Source organism: Castor canadensis, chromosome 15 (assembly GCF_047511655.1).
Source record: "Castor canadensis chromosome 15, mCasCan1.hap1v2, whole genome shotgun sequence".
Lineage (NCBI taxonomy): Eukaryota > Metazoa > Chordata > Mammalia > Rodentia > Castoridae > Castor > Castor canadensis.
In genome coordinates this window covers 49,435,863-49,459,477 of record NC_133400.1, presented here as the reverse complement: position 1 = coordinate 49,459,477, position 23,615 = coordinate 49,435,863, and the positions used below count along the sequence as shown (strand labels likewise).

General features: G+C 42.1%; 1 protein-coding gene, 1 long non-coding RNA gene and 2 pseudogenes across 4 annotated transcripts in view; 3 read left to right on the top strand and 1 right to left on the bottom strand.

Moving 5' to 3' along the window:
* Positions 1 to 13,953, bottom strand: part of Nlrp3 (NLR family pyrin domain containing 3) — a 42,567-nt gene extending 28,614 nt beyond the window's left edge. For 2 of the 3 annotated variants that reach the window (XM_074056128.1, XM_020166088.2), the window contains exons 1-6: positions 13,889 to 13,953; positions 12,203 to 12,264; positions 11,628 to 11,948; positions 7,936 to 8,049; positions 4,712 to 6,461; positions 2,764 to 2,934 (exon numbers count right to left, since the gene is read on the bottom strand). In XM_074056128.1, the coding sequence (XP_073912229.1) occupies positions 2,764 to 2,934; positions 4,712 to 6,461; positions 7,936 to 8,049; positions 11,628 to 11,910 (2,318 nt within the window). In that variant the 5' untranslated portion in view covers positions 11,911 to 11,948; positions 12,203 to 12,264; positions 13,889 to 13,953. Of the gene's footprint in view, positions 1 to 2,763; positions 2,935 to 4,711; positions 6,462 to 7,935; positions 8,050 to 11,627; positions 11,949 to 12,202; positions 12,265 to 13,208; positions 13,844 to 13,888 lie in introns of those variants that run through there. The other variant, XM_020166089.2, reaches the window with a different exon arrangement.
* Positions 13,954 to 14,053: 100 nt separating this feature from the next.
* On the top strand, positions 14,054 to 18,200 carry LOC109687960 (uncharacterized). Its single transcript, XR_002212536.2, has 3 exons — positions 14,054 to 14,150; positions 17,937 to 17,971; positions 18,067 to 18,200. It is a non-coding gene; the product is annotated as an uncharacterized lncRNA (long non-coding RNA).
* Positions 18,201 to 19,412: 1,212 nt separating this feature from the next.
* On the top strand, positions 19,413 to 19,509 carry LOC141417652 (U6 spliceosomal RNA; annotated as a pseudogene).
* A 2,381-nt stretch (positions 19,510 to 21,890) lies between these two features.
* Positions 21,891 to 22,673, top strand: LOC109687950 (DNA damage-regulated autophagy modulator protein 2 pseudogene; annotated as a pseudogene).
* Positions 22,674 to 23,615: the final 942 nt, after the last annotated feature.

Here is a 23,615-nt window from a genome sequence, read left to right as displayed (position 1 = left end):
AAACAATGCCAGACACAGTATGATTGACCCTCATGTACACAAATGGAATATTCTGGTTTTCAAAAGGAAAAGCTGGTGAAGCTGCAGGTTCCACCTCTTTCCCACGTGTTTCTTGTGGTTGACATGCCCTCTCTAGGCATCTTTGTCACTAGGTTCATTCTCATCTACTTCCCATCTTTGCCAACATTGTTCCCCCTATTCTGCTTGCTAATTTAATCTCAGCATTCCATTTACACTGATGGAGAAACTAAGGCAACAAGGAGCTCTGATTCCTTATTCACTTTGTGCTGTGGTTTGCATATGGTTTGGTTCCCAAGGTTTGCAGTCCCAATGGTTCATGTGTCAGAACCTTGGTCTTCAGTGTGGCAATGTTAGGAGGTAGTGAAACATTTAAAAGGTTGGTTCAAGTGGTAGAGTGCCTCTTAGCAAGCAGAGGCCCTGAGTTCCAACCCCAGTAACACCAAAATAAATAAATAAATAAATAAATAATAAAAGGTGGGCTAAGTGAAAGGTAATTAGGTCACCTGAAGCGTTGCCCTCAAAAGAGATTAACACTGTTATCATTGGACTCCAGTTATAAAAAGAGGGAGACTGACCCTTCCCCGCTTTCTGGCTAAGACACAAGTCTCAGTGTGTGATCTCTCCCTCTGGCACACACTCCCACAATGGTGCCACCCACCATTTGGCCTTCACCAGAGCTGGCATCATGCTGTTTGGACTTTAAACTTTCAAAACTGGGAGCTCAATACATATCTTCTTTTTTCAAAGTACCCAACCTCAGGTATTTTGTCTTAGTAATAGAAAACTGACAAATACATTTTATAACTATACATACACCACACACACACACACACACACACACACACACCACTACCACCATCAAAAACAATCTGTCCCAGTCATGGAAGTGAAAACACCATTCCAGCCTCCTTCCAGGCCAATATTTCATATGTCTTAGAGCCTGTTGGACCACCTTTCTTTCTGTCCCCATGTTCATACCAGCTATCATCAAATGGACAGCTGGATCTCTCCTTAGCTGCAAAACATGTCACTGTCTATGCTTCCCTGTTCTTGTGTCACTCTCTAGTGTCATGGGAATGGCAAAGTGTCACACGATGAAGCCTTAAAGGCGAGATGAAGATTTATAATTGATCAAGAGTAAAGAAAATGCACTTAAGCAAGGGAATGGCATGATCAAATTAGATTTGGCAGAGTAGCTCAAGTGGTAGAATGCCTACCTAGCAAGAATGAGGCCTTGAATTCAAACCTCAGAATTGGAAAAGAAAATTATAAATTTCTAGCCAGTCACGGAGGCCCAGGCCTATAATCCCAGCACTCAGGAGGCAGAGGCAGGAGACTCAAGTTTCAGGCCAACCTGGGTACATAGTGAAAGCTGGACTCAAAACAATTAAATTTTCTAAATAATCCCCTCTCTTTTGTATGGGACGGGGAACAAAGGGAGATGCAAAGAGATCAAATAGCTAACATCCATTCAATATGCACTTTTGAATACTAACATGTACTAAGATGTCTGTCAGACATTCGAAGACAATCGCAAGACAAACAGGAATCCTGCCCTCGGGAGCTGACAGTTCAGGAGGTCACTGCAATATCCAGACAAGTAAAGGTGGTTGCTGTACCCAGGCTGGTGGAGTGAAGATGAGGACAATGACAATGTGCATGTAGTAGGTAAAATTGATAAGATCGGCCATGAGTGGGTAAGATGAATAAAGGAAGAAAGAAGACATCCCAGAGAAGTGGACTTTAAGAGCCCATAGTACCATTTGGGCAGCTGAAGTGATATAGGAATATCATTTGAGCCTAGGAGTTTGCGACCAAAAAATTGTGAGACCAGAACATAAAAAAAAAAAAAAGTAGGCTTTAATATTGGCTGTGTAGCTTGTCAAAATACAGGGTCTGACAGACCTCCACAGAGGGGGTGCTGAAACAGAGCTGGAGGCACGGCCCAGGCCCCATGTGCTCAACCTAGAACCCATGAATCTGACTCACAACAGACTGAGAGAGAGGATGTTACTAATGAAGCCCAGGAGGTCCTCTGTGACATTGCAATCTGTACAAAACATTTTGCTGCCGAAGATAGCCATCATCACCTATGATGAAATTCTCCAACTCTCATCTATGAGCACAGTCAAGGAGGAAATGAAAGCTGTTGATAGTCATGGCCTTTTTGTTTTACAACCAAGAAATGCCTTTCTTTTCAGTTCCTCTTCATTCTTCCCTGTCCAAAAGTTCCCAAACTGACCTCCAATGCATTCTGCCTTCCACTTGTAATGGAATGAATTATGTTCCCCTAAAACTTCACATGCCACATCCCTATAGGACCACAGAATATGACTGTATTTGGAAATAAGTTCTTCAATCAGATAATTCAGTTAAAACGAGGCTCTTAGTATGGGCCTTAGCCTACTGTGACTGGTGCCTTTATAAGAAGTTAGAATACACACACACACACACACACACACACACACACACACACACAAATACACAGCCAAAGAGAATGTGAAGACACAGGGAGAAGACAGAAGATGGTCATGTATAAGTCAGAGGGAGAGGCCTGCTGACTCCTTGATCTTGGACTTCTAGCCTGCAGGACTGTGGGATGATAATTTTATGTTGTTGAAGACATTCAGTCTGTAGTACTTATCAGCACCTAGGAACAACTGACTAGCCCCCTCAAAACCCTCCTTGTGCACACACACTGATACACACACAGACACACACATACACACACGTGGACCTTACCACAGTCTCTGAATGTTACAGTCAGGATGCTGGAGTGTTTCACATAACACCCTCATCCCTGGGTCCCCCAGCGCATTGTCGCTGAGGTCCAGTTCAGTGAGGTTCTGGTTGGTACTTAGAACCGAGAAGAGGCCTCGACAAAAGCTGGAAGTGAGATAGCAATTCACCAGTCTAGAAGTGGGAAAGCAGAAGGAGAGAAAAGAAAAATCAGTCTTTAATAATAACAAACTGGAGCAAGGCCAGGACCCCTGGCAACAGTTCATACAAAGACCTCCTAGTAGCCAGTTGCAGAGGTATGTGCCTGTAATCCCAGCACTTGGGAAACTGATGCAGGAGGATCTCCAGCCAAGGTTAAACTGGGCTACACAGTGAGGTACTATCTCAAAGAGAAAGAAAAAAAGACCTTCTATGAATTAAGAAATGGATCACAAATCCAAAGATTATTATGGAAGAATGAAGAGTGCTGGGTGAGTCAGGGGTTGATGAGCTCTGCATACCTTAGAAAGAACAAGAGCATCTTCCAGCTCCTCCTGTCCTGCCTGGTGTTCCACTGTTGGCCTGGACACTCTGGGACAGCATCCCTCACTTGGGCTGCACACTAGCACCAACAGTACTCTGAAATATCCTAAGCCAGGCTACACCCATAGAAGTAAAGTCAGAATCTCTGAGGTGAGAACAGTCTTTATTGATGGTGTTTTTAAATTATTTCCAGTGATTCACATTGAATTCCCTACAGATCTTTTTAAAACACAGTCTGACTGTGTAGGTACATCTAGGATTGGGTCTATGACTCTGACCTTCCGATGGACACCTGGTGGATAACCACACCACTGGTCCCCTCAGAAGGTTCTTGGAAGTGGAAAGCAAACTCTGCCCTGGAAATGGATGCCTGGCCCCTAATCAGTCTTGGTGAGACTTCCTCGAGAAGTGTGTCTTGGTCACACCTCTTATCCTCTCTACCTTGCTTTTAGAACCTTAAGAAGCAGGTCTGCCTTCTTTGTGTGTGTGGCCGGGGTGGGGGGGAGGGGGGGGACGGGGGGCAGTGTCTGCAGTTTGAACCCGGTGCTTCTCACTTAAGCAGGTGCTCTACCCCTTGAGCTCCACCTCCAGTCCATTTTGCTCTGGTTAATATTGGGAACTATTTGCCTGGGCTGGCCTCAAACCATGATCCTCCTGATCCCAGGCTCCCAAGTAGCTAGGATTGCAGGCATGAGCCACCTATACTGGGCTTTAGGTCTGCTTTCTTCATCTCCCTTTCTCTTATTCTCTCCCTCTCCCATTGAGACCATATGGTCTCAAAGTTGCCCTTCCTCTCAAAAAAAGTTGTAGGTTGATATACTAAATCCCCAGGTTGATGAAATCAGAAAGTGGCATCTTCAGAAGGTGGTTAGATCATATGGGTAGAGACCCCACAATCATAATCAGTGCCATTATAAAACAGAACCCCATGAAGCTGCCTTTCTCCTTCCACCAGGTGAGGACACAGTGCAAAGGCCCTCTCCAGATATGGGCCCCTCAATTTTGGACTTCTCAGTCTCCAGAACTGTTATAAGTAAACCTTTGTTCCTTAGAAATTACCCATCTCAAGTATTGTTTTAAAGCAGCACAAAATGACCTAAGACTACGCACTAGAGCTCCAAGTAGATTACAAGCAATTTAAGTTTATGAATTTGTCCCACCTCGTACCTTGTTCTGAATTAGGATTCCCCCAGAATGTTTGTTCCTTATTTTACTGTTTTTTTTTCTCATCCCATGTATCCACCTAACATGAGTAAATCTCTACCAATGAAGGGGTCTGATAGAAATGAGTGGTGGTGGTGGTAGCATTAATATGTAGCTTGTAGTTATATTTGGAAGATAGTTGCAAAGAGAAGAAGAAAGTATCAAGAAAAGTATCCAGAAAGCAGAGGGCATACTCTACCACATAGTTGAGACCAACATTCCTTACGTGTGAGAGCAGGCAGTATGAGGACCTGGGAGCATGCACTGGACTGTGCCATGGTGTTGACTTTCTTCTTCCTCCTCCTCCTCCTTGGGTGAGTTATGGAGAAACCCCAGGGAAAGTGTTTCTACACTGCTACAGTTCTCAATGCAAAAAGAAGAAACCACATGGTCCATTCTGGTGGAGAGATTGATCTCAATTTTGGGGAAGTGGTCCATCGCCCTTTTCACAAAGTCCTCCTCCTGCATCTCATACAAGCAGTAGAATAATTCCAGCTGGCTGGGCTGGATCTGTAGCTTCTTAGCCTTGGCTTTCACCTCAATCCATTTCAGCAACTCCAGTCTGATTTGCTGAGAGATCTTGCAACTTAATTTCTTCTCTAAATAGGAGGCCCTTTCCTGATTTACAAGGCCAAAGAGGAAACGGACAACAAAAATCAGATACCCCTTTTCAAATTTGCCATAATTTTCTAGGAGGACAGTCACATCTCGGTTCGGAAGCTCTAAACTCCCAGGCACTTTCCTCATCATCACCTCATCTTCCTCCTCTTCCAGCAAGTAGTACATGGCCGCGAAGAACTCCTGGAATGTCATGTGGATGAAGCTGTAGTATTTCTCACAGTCCACTTCCTTCTGGAATATGTTCATTCTCAGGAAAGCAGACACATCCACCTTCTGCAGGCCATGATTCCTGAGGTCACACTCCTCAAATAAGATTTTCTGGTTCCAGATTCCATCTGCAGCCAAAGAACAGAGGCCCTGGAGATGGGCAGAGAGGAGGTGCTCCTGGCTCCCTCCTCGGGATTGCAACAGACTGGAAAGGAAGAAGACATAGACAGCAGTGGTGGTCTTGGAGGTCTGTGCAAGGCTCTTGCCACTCTGCATCTGCTGCTTTAGCCCCGTGCACACAATCCAGCAGACCAAAGGAATGAAGCACATAGTGAAGAGGATATCATTCTCCTGGATCAGCCTGAAGGCTTCCTTGGCCTGCACCTCATTGGAGAAATACTTGAAGAAATACTCCTTCCTTTTGGCCTCAGAGAAACCCAGGACCTCCACATGACGAGGATGGTCCAGCAAGTGCTGCAGCTTCTCCAGAGCCACTGGTCTCGTAGTGATGAGAAGAGAGGCTTCAGGCAGCAGCTTCTTTCTGATGAGGCTGCTCAGGAGAATGTCTCCCCGCTCAGCCTTCTGCCAGTCCGTGCAGAGTGCCCCTATGTGCTCATCAAAGGCACCTTGCAGCTCATCAAAGCCATCCATAAGGAAGAGGATCCTGGAGGGCTTGCGCACAATCTTGTGTACTGGTGGGTTTGGGTCAGGGCAGCAGCTGGCAATCAGGTCCCCCAGACTTCTCAGTGTCACGAGGCTCACCTCACGACAGTGGATGTAGAACAAATAGTCAAACTTGTCTTGGAAGAGTTTCCCCGATGCCCAATCTAGCATAATCTTCCTGGCCAGTATTGTTTTTCCAATGCCTGCCGATCCCTGGAATACCACTGTGTGCACAGGCTCAGAGTGCTCGTCATCAGGATCAAACAGGAATTCCAACTTAATGGGACTCATGGGGCTGTCCCACGTCTTGGTCCTGCCAATAGCCAGCAGCTCATGCTCCCTCTCCTGCTTGCTTGGGTGCTCTTTGACCAGCCGCAGCCGTGTGTAGCGTTTGTTGAGGTTCACACTCTCACCCAGACGTGCATTCCTATCTTCAATGCAGTGGAATCTGCTTCTAACATGTCTTCTGTAATTCTTACAGTAATCTGTGGCAGTGACAGAAAGTTAGACTACAAGAAAATCCCCACACACCTACCTGAGATAAGCAGTAAAGGGGCCTATGCTCTATAAAAGAGTGCTAGAAGTATAAAGACCCAAGAACACAAATGCAGGATGAGCACTGACTGTCAACTAGAAAACAGTACATTCCCAACTGCACATATGTTACTACTGCTTTGCAAATGTGTCTAGATGCAACATAAGATACAAATTCACATAGAAGTAAGTCTGTATTCCTAAAAAGAATTGCAATACAGAGGAAATGACAATAGAGTCGGAGAAATAAGAGGTAATTTGGCTCCACTACTCAGGTATGAAAATTCCCAGAAACTCTAGTGTTAAATTTTTCATATAGTGAGTTATTTGTATATATGCATGGTGTATATCATACATATGTTTCATATAAGAACAAAAAGATTAAGCATCATGACTTAATATTACTGTAACTGTTAACAAATGTAAGAGAAAAAAATCAATGTACTAGAAAACAATAAATAAAATTAAGAAAATCAAATATGATTCCTCAAAAACCTCAACAAATCAGGCAGGTTTCAGCTATACCACAAAGCAAAGTTTTCTATCATTAAGCTCAGTATGAAGGTAAAATGCATATGAAATACAGATTTCATAATGTACTAAATATTTACAAAAATCATATTTTTGTTACATTCTTTATGAACATCTCTATAAGGTACCAAGGAAGTTTCACCATGTCTAATTATGTTAATTTTTTATCAGAATATAAAATAATCATTACAATTATTGCATCTGAGATGTACAAGTCATGGGCCTAGCTCTGCTGTAACCATTATGAGTTCTATAATTGCTTAACAGAGATAAAGATTCACTAAATTGTGCTGTTAAGTGATGCCCAAAATATGAACATTTCTTTCTGCTTGTCTTACTGCTCTTGTTTGCAGTAAAAAATTGATGTGTCATAAGCCAGAGCCATGGAGAAGCTGAAGTCTCATCTAGAGAAATAGTAAGAAGACTTCAGAACCAAAACAAGAGGGTGGATTCAAGTTACAAATCAAGGGCATTCATCATGAGCCCCAAGAAAATACTAAGTTAAATCAATGAACAAATTAAAAACTACCTGCAGTTATAACTGGGAAAGACCAATATGTTAAAAATTGAAGAGGCAAAAAAAAAATTTCATATTGCACAATTGACCAGAATACCAGTGATACATGTGCAGCCACCAGTCAGAAAAATCCTGTTTTAGTCTTATACCTTAAGTCTGCAGCCCAGGTCTTTTAAAACATAAACACTTAATCACTTCCTCTTGGTTCTGGGACTACAAGGAGCCATGCAAAGATGAATCTGCTTCTTCATCGGATAGTGAATTTCCTGAGAAAGGCCTTACATCCCAAGGAGCAACAGCATGTAGCTACTCAGCTTCCCAGTTCCTCCTGATCCAGGTCTTCACACCCGATTGGAAGCAGCACTCCCATTACTTACCTTTCTTTTTTTTGCAAACTGAGATTCTGGAAAGGAACCCCAGTAAACCCAACCACTCTTCTTCAATGCTGTCTTCCTGGCAAACCACAGTGGGATGAGAAGCATGTGCAGTATCTAAAGACAAAAGTTAAAAAAAATACAAAATGTCAAAACCCAGAATTCCAAATACAGAGGATGCAATTGACACCTAGTCTAACACTTGGCAGGGGCCACAGGCTCCTGCCCTAGACATCTCCCAAATCAAAACATGGTTCAGGAGTCCAGTGGTTTGAAATAACAGCTGTCACCCACCTGCTAAGCATTGTGTCCCCACTGTAACCAAACTCAGACTCTCTTTCCCAGTCCAGAAATCACCCAGCAAACATGTAAGGCAGGCAATGTTTCTTTTATCCTCATCTGTCTCTGGTAGTCCCTTGGCACCCTGATTTTGAGACTGTCTCCGAACTCTCCTCATGTCCTCAGGATGGCCATGGACCAGGCTGGGATATAGCTCAGTAGTAGAGTTCTTGCCCAGCATGTTCATTTTGCAGCACGAAACAGAGAGAGAGAGAGAGAGAGAGAGAGAGAGAGAGAGAGAGAGACCTCTGTCTCATTCTCCCATATCACTTTTCTCTTTCTTCCATTTATAGCCATGCTGTTGCCCTGCCTTGCCATATGTCTCCTTATCTATTGATTCATTTTCATTCCACCTTTCCCTACACCAGCTCAACATCATCACCCTATGATTTTCTGGGTTACTCTGAGCCCTTCCTAACATCCTTCCCTTATGTAGAACACTGAAACAGAAGGGAGAACCTCACCCTCAACATGTACACAGGGATTAAGAGAATTTCTCTGGCCAGGAGTGGTGGCTCAAGGCTTTAATCCTAGCACTCAAGAGCTGAGGCAAGAGTATTTCAAATTCCAGACCAGCCTAGGCTACACAGTCTCAAAGAAGGGGTGGGGGAGAGAGAGAATGTCTTATTTTTACCATTCTAGCACCCAAAGTAGTGGCCATAGGAAAGGCTTTTCCTCACAAATTACATAGTCCTATAAGGATGAAGATTTCCCCCGAGCCATACAAAGATTCAAACACTGTACAAATGTGTAATATGAGGAGCTGGGTGGAAAACTAAAGGCAGGTCCAAGCACTGGAGAGTCTCAGATAGAAAGGTACTAATCGGGGCAGGTTCCTAGCAGTAGGTTAAAATCTGAGTTGAGGTTTTTAAGGAGTTAGAAAAAGCAAACTACTTTCCTCCATCTTCTCATAGCACTATCATGAGAAGAAGAAATAGGAGACAAACAAGATAATACAATAAATGACTATTTTAAATATGGTGGTACATGCCTGTAATCCTAGCTACAAGAGTCTGAAGTTGGAGGATAGCTAGTTCGAGGCCAGCCAGGGCTACAAAGCAAGTGTAAGGCTATATAGTGAAACACTGCCTCAAAAGAAAAAGAAGAAAGATAACTAAATTCCTAAGAACATAATCAACAGTGAATAGATGGGTTTAGTAGTTCAAGTGGTAGAGCACCTGCTCAGCAAATGTAAGGCCCTGAGTTCAAACCACAGTACCACCAAAAAAAACAAAAAAACAAAACAGTGAATAGATAACCCACAGAATGGGAAAAAATATTCGCAAATCATATATTTAATCCAGAATATTACTCTACAAATCAACAGAAAAATTTTTTAAAACGGAAAAAAGATCTAAATGATCATTAAACATATGAAAAGATGGCCAGCATCACTAGTCATTTAGGAGGGGCTGGAGGTGTGACTAGAGCACCTGCCTAGCAAGCACAAAGCCCTGAGTTCAAATCCCAGCACTGCCAAAAACACAAAACAAAACTGGTCATTAGGGAAAGACAAATAAAAGCTGTAATGAGATGCCACCTCGTAACTATTAGGACAGTTACTTTGACCAAACACAGTGGAGAGATGCAGCTTGGTGAAGGGGAAGGCTATGCTTCTGTGGTCTTTGGGTAATTAAGTGGAGGTTGGTTGTTTTTCTTCTATGTAGCGGAACTAAGAACAGTCCCTGCCTACTTGGTTGAGAACTGTTATTCCCTTTCAGCAGAGTTAAGCCTCCATCTCCATGTCCTTGAGAGCCCTGTCTGTGCCCTGTTCCAGCTCAGAGCTGAGGACTGCATTACTACACCCCCTGGTGTACGAGCAACATGGCCAGCATTCCCCAACACTGCTGTCACTATTTGTGGTAACAACTCGTTGTTGCATTCATGGACATGGCCACCAGGTCTAAAGTCACTCAGAAGCATTTTCACGCATATTATCATGCTGAAGTTAGTGTTTACTGCCTTACCAGTGGTCCCACAGCTAACATTATGTTCTTTGAATTGCGACATTTTATGCATACCAGGCAGGGAAACTACAGCCCACCGCATTGCTAGGGTTAACTAGTTACCAAAACTATTCGATCCCACCCTCAAAGTCATCTCATGGGTGTCAACACTGTAGCCCTTATAAGATGATCTTAAGATCCTTTAGGAAAGGAATGCTATGAGCGATCAAACTTATTGGGTGTTAGACTTGCAGGGATTTTTTGTTTGTTTGTTTATTAAAGGAGGGTCAGTGCCAGGAGCCCGGGTCTCACGCCTGTAATCCTAGCCACTCAGGAGGCAGAGATCAGGAGGATCACAGTTCGAAGCCAGCCCCAGCAAATAGTTTGCAAGACCCTATCTCAAAAAAACGCATCACAAAAATAGGGCTGGTGGAGTGGCCCAAGGTGAAGGTCCTGAATTCAAACCCCGGTACCTCAAAAAAAATAAATGAATAAAAATAAAGGAGGGTCAGCATAAGGGAGCCTGAGGCAGGAGGGCCACAAGTTTGAGGCCAACCTGGGCTACATATGAGTTTGAGACCAGCCTGGACTTTTTTTTACAGAAGAAGAAAATAACAAATGTTCATGAGGCTACGGAAAAATCAGAACTTTTGTGCACTGTTGGTAGAAATATAAAATGATGCAGCTGCTAACAACAACGACAAGCAAAAACCTCAATCTGGGAAGCACTTGCCTAGTAAGCATGAGGCCCTGAGTTCAAGCCCCAGTACCGCAAAAAAAAATTAAGCATATAATTACTATATGATGCATATTCCACTTCCAAGCATATACCAAAAAATTTCAAAATATAGTCTAGAAGAAATTTTTATACACTGATGCTCATAATATCATTACTCACAATAACGAAGAAAGAAAAAGTAACACAAGTATCCATTGGCAAATGAGTATATAAGCAAAATGTGTGTGTGTCTGTGTGGGGCGGGGAGAGAGAAAAGAGAGGGAAGAGAAAGAGAGAGAATAGAGCATCATTCAGTCTTTTAAAAAAAGGAAATTCTAACATACTCCGACATGGGTGAAACTTAAAGACAGCATGCTAAGTCACAAAAGACAAATACTTCATGATCCACCTGTGTGAGGAACTCAGAGTACTGAAGTTCATAAACAGAACAGTTCATAGACAGAAAACAGAGTGGTGCTTACTAGGGGCTGGGATGATGGGGCAGTGGAGAATTACTGTTTAATGAATAGGTAAGGAATTTTACTTTTGCAACATGAAAAGATGTCACAGATTAGCTGTACAACAATGTGAACTTTCTCACAACTGTACAGTTAAAATTACTAAGATCATACATTTTGCATTATGTGTACTTTCCTGCAAGTATTTTTTTTAATGGTCTTCCTTTCACTCACCCCACTCTAGCTGCTCTCTCTTAGCTTTCTCATAAAGGTCTCTCCTGTTGATTTCAGCAAAAATCCACACAGCCATAGCCCATGCTTTCTCCTCCCCATTGAAGTCAATCATGAGTGTGGCTAGATCCACGTGGTCAGCCTTCTCTGTCTGGCCCCTGGGGAGTGGGATGCAGCCTTTTTGAGGAGGGTAATCTTCCAAATGCATTTTGAATTTCTTAAGGTCTACATCTTCCAGGTCTTCCAGGTAGTGGGCCAGCTTGCAACGGGTACTCGTCATCTTCATCAGCAGCCCTTTTTAGGTGCCTTGCACTTAGGTCCACACTGTCACACCAGGCAGTGAAAACAGCACATGAGTAAAAAGAGCCTTATTTAAAGTCTCTATTTAAGGACATCTAAATGATCAGAAACTCAGAAAACTCTATACATGTATCAAAACATCATGGGGTACCCCATAAGTATATACAAGTTTTATGTATCAGTTAAAATTTTTTAATTCAGAAAACTCAAAGTAAAAATTATCAATTAACTATCATGAGTCACCATCTTTAATTTTGGTAAGTGAGCCAATTGCTTACCAGAAAGTTCTCCTATTGACTTGATCCAGGAGTATTCCCTGAGCCATGGAAGAAAAGTTTCCCTATAGAGATAAAAATAAATAGATAAATTAATCTCTAAACATGATCATATTACAGTGGACAGGGAAAAACATGAGGCCACCTTAACATATCACAAGAGAACTTCGTTTTCATTGGTGACCGGGCTGTGACCCTAACAAAAGTTTTCTCATTTTTTAAAGTAAGAGAGCAGAAGAGATTGCTTTCCAGTTCCTTCTATCTGAAGGTTTTGGTTTCTTGCTTCTATTTTGACCAGATGAACAAAGGAAAGAGAAGGTCAGACGATCAGTAACTGAAAATCACAAACCAGCACACAGAGGGAGAACCTAGTGCCATGTGGAGGAGGAGATAGTCCTCCATTGATTGACAGAAACTAAGACAAATAGAACTTGAGTGCCTAGGGGAATAATAAACATACATCTCTGTTATGTCTCCTTGCAAAATTCACAATTACAATAAGTGTTGTAGCTCATATTTAGAATTTCTCATGGGTTAGGTGATAAACATTTTTTTTTTAGTGGCACTGAGGTTTGAACTCAGGACTCAAGCTGGCTAGGCAGGTGCTCTTATTTCTTTGAACTGTGATCCTCCTGATCTCTGCCTCCTGAGGAGCTAGGACTGCAGGCATGAGCCACCAGCACCCACTGTATGGCTTTTTTCCTCAGGTAACCTACACAAAGCCCTGTGTAGTGTGTATATTCCCTCTGACATTTTATGCATAGATTGAGTCTTAGAGAAACTTGGCATCTTGTTCAGTGGCTCATAGCCAGGATATAGACCATGTATCTCATTCCTTACCTAGGTGTTTCAGTCAGACAGAAACAAGCAATCAAAGACAATGAAATAGATGGGTAAAAAGCAAACACTTTCCAGCATTTATCACAGCATTTCTGTTGCAATGTCCACCAACACAGTTTTCCATACTAAAGTACAAGATCCACCCAGGCTAAGAATCACCTGCTGTTACCTTTAACTCTGCCATATCTCCCAGCGGTTGGATGGATGAACAAGTTGGCTTTGTTTAGAATTGTTCCCTCCTTGATTCTTTCATTTTACTGTATTTAGCAAAAGAGGACATCAACTCAAAGCCATAGTAATGACAAATGAAAGGAGAGAGCCTAGAGAGTTGTGAGACTTTCCAAACTGGAACTGACATGATCACTTTCGACATTCAAGCTCATCTCCACTATTACCGCCTCACTACCCTGAAGTCCATGCCTTTATGCATCATAAGAGTTTCTCCAGACAGATGCCCAACTCTGTTGCTCCTCCCAGCTCTGCCCATCCACACCAGGACTTCCCAGTCCTCTGCAACCTGCACACAAACCCAAACACACAGGGCTGATCTTTACTCTAACTTCCCCTGGGTCTCTTACAAGGTTCACTTCCTCTTATAAGGTTCACTTCCTTATATTCATCCGGCTCCACTGCTACCCTGTGGGGATGCTGGGCAAATCTGCTAAACTCCTGGGTGTCAACTATGGTTGCTGCTTCTGCCCTCCCCCACTGCCACATACATTCACTGCTAAAAAGATCAACCATTCCAGCATACTGTTGAAGGGCAGACTTGGAGGCTAGAAGAAGAAATTCCTAGTTCATTAACCAAGACAAACCCTGTCCCCTGGATGTAGCCTTCCCATTCCTCACCTAGGCCGTTAGTCCACCCTGCTCCACGGAGCTGGACTCACACAGACACCAGCCTTAGGACAGCCAGAGAGGAAATGAGATGAATTTATAGTGGTCACAGTCCCAGCAGGGGCAGGAAGGATGTGGTCTCAGCATGGAGTGAACAAGCTTGCATCATAGGCAAAGGCAGAGGCTAACGGTTACTCACATGGCTGGATTTTCCAAACTGAATCAATAGTTCTCAGCCTGAGCCTGTAGAAGAAATGGAGAAAGAGTGAAACAGGTATGTTCAACCAGTTTTCCCCCACTCTCTAAGAAACTAGAGAGTTAATTTTACTGAGAGGAAGTAAGATTAAGGATACAGCCAGAGCTACTAAGTGGACAATCGAGAGACAGACCTGGCTTTACGCCTCAGAGCCTGTGTTCTTTCCCCTTGCATGGAGAGGTCAGCAGACAGCTACAGGTTCTCATCCTCTCATGTTATTTTTTTTTAATTCATATGTACATACAATGTTTGGGTCATTTCTCCCCCTTTCCCTCCCACCCTTTCCCTCATGTTATTTTTAAGGCATAAATTCTACTTCCTGACTTTAGTCGCACCCATTGGGTTAATATTATGGAGCTCTGGGTGTATCCTAGGCAAGAACCCAACACTGAAAAGCATCCTGCCTTGTCCCTGGAAAGCGAGGGGACAGACAGACACACAGACCTGCTTCCCCTGCTCTTCTTGATGGCCACAGGGCCACAGCTTGACAAAGGCATGAATTCAACAGTGCTTGGAGTAAGAAGCATTCATCCAGCATCCTAGGTAAGGGTAGAAACCTGGAGTGAGAAGGATGAGTGCAGGTTCAGCAAAAGAATGTTGACAAATAGCTTAGTCTCTTTGTGCCTCAGTTTTCTTCTCTGTAAAATGGGATCAATAATGGTACCTGTCACAGAGGGTTGTCAGAGCACTAATTAGATGAATAAATTGAAGGCCTGTAAAACAGAGCCTGGTACAAAGAAGCTGGAATCAGAAGTTGGTTTCTGTTCCTGCTACCACTGTTATAGAACTATGTCCAGAATTCTCTGACAGAAGAAAGCTGTTTGTGCCTCTGAGACCCATGGCTGTGTCTCAGGGGCAGAGACAGGAGCAGCAAGGACCTCAGATGCTAAATCAAGAGAGAAAGCAGATCAAACATGCTCAGAAAGATGGGAGCCCACTGGCCATACCAGAGAATTGGTTTTTCAGTCAGGTTAACCGAGGTATAATTTACATGCAGTCAAAATTCATGCCTTCATAGAAACTGTCACGTAGACCAAAGGAACAGAACAGAAAGTGCATAAATAAACCCAAGTATGTATGTTCAATTAATTTTTGATAAGGGCAACCAAAAAGATACAAGGAAAGATTATCTCTTCAATAAATGGTTTTGGAAAAACAGGATACCCACACGCAAAAGAAGAAAATAGGGCCCTTTACTACATACAAAAGTCAACTCAAAATGATTGAAGACTGAAATAAAAAATCTGAAGCTATAAAACTCCTAGAAGAAAATAGGGGGAAAGCTCCTTGTTGTTGGACTAGACAAGGAGTTTTTTTCAGATATCTCATCAAAAGCACAGGCAACAAAAGGTAAAATAAACAAGTGGGACTAATCTAATCAAGAAGCTTCTGCACAGTGAAGGAAACAATCAACAGAGTGAAAATGAGTTAGGAAGAAAATCTGTGAACCATCATGTAGCTGTGATAAGGGGTTAAAATACAAAATATGTGAGGATTCACATGATCCAATAGCAAAACAGCAATCTGTCTTTTTTTAAATGAGCAAAGACCCTGAATAGACTTTACTTCAAAGAGAAAACAAAAACAGCCAATAAGTATAATTAGATGAAAAGGTGTTTAATGTCACCAATCATCAGGTAAATGCAAATCAAAACCTTGATGAGACATCACCTCAAATCTAGGGAATAAGTAGATCACAAAGACCAAAGGACTAGAGGTGTGGCTCAAGTGTTAGAGTGCCTGCTTTGCAAGCATGAAGCCCTGAATTCAAAGCCCAAATCCCACCAAAAAAAAAAAGGAACATGGATAAGTGGTGGCTGGGGTGTGCAGAAGAGGGGAAGGCTTCCACACTGTTGATAAGAATGGAAATTGGTACAGCTATGACAGAAAACAATACGGAGGTTTTTAAATAAATTAAAAATAAAACTATTAAATGAATCAGCGATCCTTCTGGGTATATAGGAAATAAACTCACCATCTCACCAGCGCACCCATGTTTATCACAGTATGAATGTCAATAGCAAGGTATGGAAACAACCTGAGTGTCTTCAGAAGTTACCTAGTCTAAAGTATTCTACAGCAGCACAAAGGGATTAAGACATAACCAAAGTGCTTCCAAATTGGCTGTATCACCTTTCTCTCCCATCAGCAGTGTATGAGGATTCCACTTGCTCCTCCTCCTCAGTACATGCTGTGTGCTGGAATCAGCTGTGTGCTATTCTTCAAAGCCATTCTTAAAGGTTTACATGGAACTAGAGAAATGTTTTGAAAAGGAATCATGCAACTGGTGAACTGGTTGCAGTTGTTTGAGAATGTGAGTCATTCAGAGCAAGGTGACGTTCTTGAAAAGCAGATGGGATTTCCAGCCTTCGGCACTCAACTTCCCACTGAATGTTGCAGCCATTCAGTGGCCTGTACCCTTACCTTCTGTCCTTAACACAGCTTTTCCTGGAAAACAATAATCAAAAGTGACAGAAAAGTATGAAGTATATTCAAATGTAGTTCCAGAATTTTGAGAAGACGCATATCCAAATCATAATGAAACTGGTCAAGAAAAAAAATCACCATGTTTTCTGTGTTATTATATATTCTAAAAAAAATTTGTTTCAGATATGGTGGTATCAAAACCAATACAAATAAAGCCAGATCACAAAGTAGAATAACATACAATGAATGGGATACAATCATTCAAGAAAACAAAAGCCCCACAGAGAAAAGTAATGCACTGTTGTTCACTAAAGAAAACCAATGGCCTTCATTAAGCACCCAAAGCTCACTTGGGCAGGGCACAGTGAGCTGAAACCCAGGTCATCAGGTTCCAAACCTAAATTACCACAAAGGCTTTCAAATTAATAATATAGAGAAGAGATAATGGAGTGGCTCAAGAGGTAGAGTGCCTGCCTAGCAAGCGTGAGGCCTGTGTTCAAACCCCAGTACTATAAAAACAAAAAGACTGAATAGTAAAACAGAGGGGGAAAAATGTAGATCCACACAGAAAAAATAGTAAATCCACACTGGTATGGACGACAAAGATAACAACCTGCTAAAGGCTGAGGGGAAAGAAACAGGCCCAGGCAATCGAATGGTGCTTGGAAAAGAGCAAGGTGAGGTGAAGTACAAGGGTTTTCCAGACTCAAAAACGCAGACACAAGCCATGAAAGTATAAGTGAAACAAAGACCCAAAACAGAAGACACTGTTCCATGGACAGCAAACAGAACTGCAGTGACATGCAGTGCACCTCTAACCCTTCCTAAATCCGGCCCTGGGACAGACAAGATGATGTTCTAATCACTCCACTGCTGGCCTGTGGGGAAGTCAATTTCCCTCCTTCTTCTCCATTGTCCTAAGCTACAGAGTTTTCAACCATTTTTCATGTACCCAACACTGCCCTCTCCAGGAGAGGGACCACTTACCACATGTGACCAATGGAATTTGAATTTAAGCTAATTAAAATTAAGAATTCCAGTTCATTAGAAATATTTTTAGGACTCAGTACCTACATGTGGGAAGTGGTTATTGCAATGACAATAGCAAAGAAAATAACCGCAGGATCATTGCAGAGAATTCTATTGGTCAGGTCTGGTCTGACAGCACTCATCACCTGGAAGGACACCATATTATTCAATTAGATTAGGAAAGTTGTAGAAAGTATATATAGTATTACTTATTTTTCAAATACATATTTGTAGAATATCATTCAGCCTGAAATAAAAGGAGTTCTGTCTGTCTTTTGTGACAATTTGATAATCCTGGGAGCTATTGTGTACTACAGTTTGAATTCTTGTGTTCTCTACAAATTTCAGGAGGAAAATTAATCCCCAATGCAACAGAATTAAAGGTGAGTCCTGTGGGAGGTGAGGAAGTCATGAGTCCCCCACACCATGCCTTCTAAAAGGGCTTGTAGGAGAGTCAATGCCCTTTCCCTTTTTCCAGCATGTGAGCCCACCGCATTCCTATCTCCAGGGGATGCAGCAATGAAGCACCATCTTGGCAACAAAGGGCAGACTTCACCTGGCACCATGTTCTTGGACTTCCCAGCCTTCAGAGCTGTGAGAAATAAACTCAAAATGTTCACAAATTACCCAGTCTGTGGTACCTTTTCTTAAACAGTGCTGGGGATGGAACCCAGAACCTTGTGTGTGCTAGGTCAGCGCTCTGCAATGAGCTACCCTTGAGCCCCCCCAGTCTGTACTGTTTTGTTAGAGCAGCACAAACACACTAAGACATTATGCTAATGAAACCAGCCAGATAGAGAAGGTACCATGCTGCACGTTGGTACTTTTATGTTGCATTTTTATAAGTCAAATACATAGAAACAGAATAGAATGATGACTAAGAGGCCCTGGAAGGGGAAGGAAATGAGGCCATGTTGATCAAAGGCAGCATAGTTGTGATTACATAGGAGAGTAAGTCCAGATCTGATGGACAGTATGAGGGCTGTAGTTCGTAAGATCATAGGGGATTCAAGGGGATTTTAGGGGTTTAGCTCAGAGGTAGAGCACTCAGCATCTGTGAGGTCCTAGGTTCAATCACCAGGAAAAAAAAAACTTATTAAGAAAGATCTAAGGTACTCTTTTTGTGCTTGTATGGCACTGGGGTTTGAACTCAAGGCCTTGCACCTGCTAGGTGACACTCTGCCAGTACCTCAGGTGCACTTACTGTGCACACACACAAACGTAAATGAGAGAAATGTGAGTGGATAGATATGTTAATTTGCTTAATTGTAATAACTTTTGATACACATATGTACATTAAAACATCATATTGTAAATATTAAAAATATATAATTAAAATGGGGAATTATTTTACATTTCTATTATAATTTTCAGAATCATTAATAGCACACAGGAAACTCGTTGTGACAATTTCCATAGATGCATACATTATACTACAAGAAAGTTCATCCCTCCATTATATTCTTTTAAACCCCCTCTCTACCCACCCTCACTTTTTCAGTTTTTGGTGAGTTTCATTGTGCTACTTTCATGTGTGTGTGTGTGTGTGTGTGTGTGTAATATACTTCAAATCTCTTCACTCCCCCCTTGCCCTCTCCTTACCCCTCTTCCACCAACTCCTACCCTACAGTTGCTAAAAGGGGGAAATTTTTTTTAAAAATAAAAAACACATATTTGCACTTATTATTACAAGAACTATACTTGAAACTACACATAGGAAGTAGAAGAACACAGAGGACTTTTATTTTCTGTATTATACAGTCCTGTAATTGACTTTATTTCCAACAAGCACATATAACTTTGTAGTTTAAAAAAGAAAAAAGGGTGTTCACTTCATCAGCATATTTACTACAATTGCAATGATACAGAGAAGATTAGCATGGCCCCTGCACAAGGATGACATGAATTTTTTTTTAATTTTAAAGAAAAGAAAAAAGGGGGACCAGGTGTGGTGCACACCTGTAATCCCAGCTACTTGGGAGACTTTATCTGAAAAATAACTAAAGCAAAAAATGTCTGGGAGTGGTACAGCACCTGTCTACCAAGTGCAAGGCACTGACTTCAAAACCCAATATCACAACAACGACAACAAAAAGATAATCGATCAAGTTGGTTTCATTCCAGGGATGCAAGAATGGTTCAACATTTGAAAATCAATAAACACAAAACAGATCATAAACAGAATAAAAGACAAGAAACACATGATCATCTTAATAGATAATTATATAAAAGCAAAAATGGCCAGAGGCATGACTCAGGGTAGAGTGCTTGGCTAGCTAATTTCAAACCCTACTGCTGCCAAAAAAAAAAAAGAAGAAGAAGAAGAAAAGGGAATGTGGCCTAGGACAAGTATCAAGTTGGCATGATTTAGCAGCCCTGAAATAGAACCATGTAACCTTCCTACTATCCCAGCCCCGGTGTGCATCCATCTTCTGTCCAGTGACAGTCCTTTTATTTGTCCTTTCTCTCTCCATGGATGAGAATTCTTCCTCCAATGCCTTCCAATCCCCACTGCAAAAGGCCGTAGTTAGTCACACCAGCACCTTGGCAGCATAGGAAGCTCTCACTGTATTCACAATCCAACCAATACCTAAGATCCGTTTCCCCTGAGAGAAAGTCAGAGGCCAACTGACAGATTCCAACCCATCCACCAACAGAGAAAACATCCACCTTGGACTGTAGGAAACCTAAGGAACACTCAGGCACATATTCTGCCCCAGCACAATGCCATCTGCCAGGAGTCCCCAACATCCAGCTTCTCCCATGGAGCTGAGGGTTTGGACTCCATATGTGATGACCTGACACTGAGGTTCCCCACAGTTTGGCCGCTAATTCACCAGCTCCAGGAGAGTGAATTGGAAGCCCATGAATCTCTCTGAACCCCAGAAAAAAAGTGGCACTGTTTTGCGAGCCCTCAAGTGCTTTAGGGGCTTCTAGGAGCAGTATAGAGAATGGGGCTTTAAAAAAAAAAATGCAGCCCCATTGATTCCCAGCTTGCCTTCACACTGAGTGTCCAGCTCTCACAGATACCTCCCAGAGGACTCCATTCTAAACCTCTTAGCCCTGGAGAGAAAGGGACTTGGCAGATTTTCCTGTGGTGTAAAAAGACCACATAGCATCTTATATGAGCACCTAAGCCATATAAAGGGTGCTTTTAGGAACTTCATCGTCCTGCAGTGTATGGCTTCTATTTGACATGACTCCTACCTTTGGGATGAGACCCAAGTCTAAACACTTAATTCACTTATGTTTCTTATACACCTTATGTACATAACCTGAAGATCATTTTATACAATATTTTTAGCACACCTGCATCTCACCTGTGACCAATTCCATGAAATCAGGTATGGAAGGCCCTGAGTTCCATCCCCAGCAAGTCAAAAATGAAAATTAAGGCAGGGCACCAGTGGCTCAAGTTTGTAATCCTAGCTACTTGGGAGGCTGAGTTTGAGAGAATCACAGTTTGAGACTAGACTGAGAAAATAGTTCAAAAGATTCCATCTCCAAAATAACCAGAGCAAAATGAATTGGAGGCATGACTCGATCAGTAGTGTCTGTTTTTCAAGCATTAAGCCCTGAATTCAAACCCCAATCCCACTAAAAAAAAAAGAAGAAGAAGAAGAAAATTTAAATTAAAAAATCTGTTGGGAAAAGGGGTCGGAAAGAGCAGCAGCGTGCCTCGAACTGGCCTGGCTGCTTGAGAACCACCTGTAATCCTCTAGGATTCCACCTTGTCTTCTGCTGCCAGCAGGCTCCAGAGCCCACAGCTGGCACTTGTGGGGTCAGCCAGACCACTTAGAAGAGACAGAAATTCATCTTAGCCGGGCCCTGGTGGCTCACTTCTATAATCCCAGCTATTCAGGAGGCAAAGATCAAGAGGATCACAGTTTGAAGCTATCCTGGACAAATAGTCCGAGAGACCCTAACTCAAAATATCTCATCACAAAATAGGGCTGGTGGAGTGGCTCAAGTTGTAGACCATGAATCCAAACCCAAGTACCAAAAAAAGAGAAGGAGAGAGAGAAAGAAAGAAAGAGAGAGAGAGAGAGAAAGAAAGAAAGAAAGAAAGAAAGAAAGAAAGAAAGAAAGAAAGAAAGAAAGAAAGAAAGAAAGAAAGAAAGAAAGAAAGAAAGAAATTCTTATTGACAGTGGCTTTAAAATATTTGTGAAAAACTTGTGTCTGGAGTTTTGATTCATGGAACTTCAAAGAAAGCAGAGAAGATACGATTGTAAAAAGAACAGGTTTGGGCAGTTCTGAAGACTGAAATTTTGTGAATTAACAAAACAGAAGACCTGTTTGAAATGTGGTTTCATCAATGTCTCAGTTTCCCTCCTTTAGCTCTTGTAATTTGGACATCTGCTGCTTTCATATCTTCATACATTACTGCCATAGCGCTCACCATGTCCACCCTGCTTTGCCTTACATCAGTGACACTAGTACAGAAGCTCCAGAAAAATGCTTGTTTGAGGCAGTGCTAAATGTCAATGCAGTTTTATGCATTGCTACCATTTATGTTCTAAGCAAGTTTATGCCCTTAATCTTGAAGAGAACCTTATCATCACACTGAACAAGGCTAAACTTGTACTTGGAATACTGTGTTGTTTAGGACTTTCTCTTGTGGCAAATTTCCAGAAAACAACTCTTTCATTGCACATTTAAGTGAAGCTATGCTCATCTTTGGTAAGGACTCTTTATATATGTTTGTTCAGACCATACTTTTCTACCAAATGCAGCCCAAAATTCATGACAACCGAGTCTTCTGCATCAGACTACTGTTGGTTGTCTGGTGTGAGGGAGTGTGTTTAGCATGCTGACTTGACATCAATTTTGCACAGTGGTGATTCTGGCACTGATTTAGTACAGAAACTCCACTGGAGTCTTGAGGACAACCGTTATGTGTTTCACATGGTCACTACTGCAGCTGAATGGTGTATGTTATTTTCCTTCTTTGATTTTTTCCTGACTCACATTTGTGATTTTCAGAAAATTTCTGTTTGGGTGGAAGCCAATTTACATGGATTAATGGCACTGTTCCTTGTCCTGTGATCAATGAACAAACGTGACTACTTTCCAAAGATTTTTAATGAAAGAATAAAATATTGCTGTGATGATTTTGATTCTCAGGGATTGGAAAAAGGTTCAGAAAATTTTCTTATTTTACCTGAAATTGTCAGTCAGTTAATCAAGACTGACAATGACAGTGATGAGTACTGGTAATCAGGAGACATAAATAAGCCATTTGATAAGTTACCTTAAAAGGTATCATCAAGAAGACTATTTTAAAAATATTTATGCCTTTCCTTTTTTTATCTCAGAAAATAAAACCAAAGAACTACAAAAAAAACCAATCTGTTGGGTTTGTTGCAAAGAACTTCAGCAAAGTAAAGAGGTAAAATAACTTTCTGTTAGAGAGGGTAGCAGAAAAAGCTCTATCCCTTAAGTCATCTGAAATCAACCTAGAGCAAGAAAGAGTAGCAGAGAAAGAACCTCCACTCCAAAAAACCACAGCTCAGGAGAGGACTGGTCTGGGAAGTGTTTGGCGCCTGGGACTTGGGTGAGGAGAGTAAGATGAGGGAGGCCTTCTGCAGACCCTGGGGGAAATAAATGCAGTGCAGGGTTTTCCGAGACAGGAGGTGCACACTGATAGGAATCAGCAACTCTGACTCCTCACCCTTCCTTACAAATGCAAGGTTGGGTTCTGCTAAAAACCTCAGGCGTGGCAAGAAGTTGAGAAGAACCAGAGAAGTGCATGTGTGAGAGCAGTTGGTTTTCTGTTACCAGTGAGGAGAGGGGCTGTCGGTCCTTATAAGCCTGACCCACACGGCTCTTGGCTACCTGAGAGGAAGTAAAACTAAATCCCCAAAATCTTCATCATGCAGGGATTTGATATGAGTCAAGCAGGTTTTTCTTCAGACACTCAGCAGAGAGAGCAGACAGAATGACATGAATGTGAAAGGTCAGACTCCTGGTGCTGGCCGCACCAGTTGGAACTTGTCCCCACTATGGGCCTCCTACCCCTCCTATAC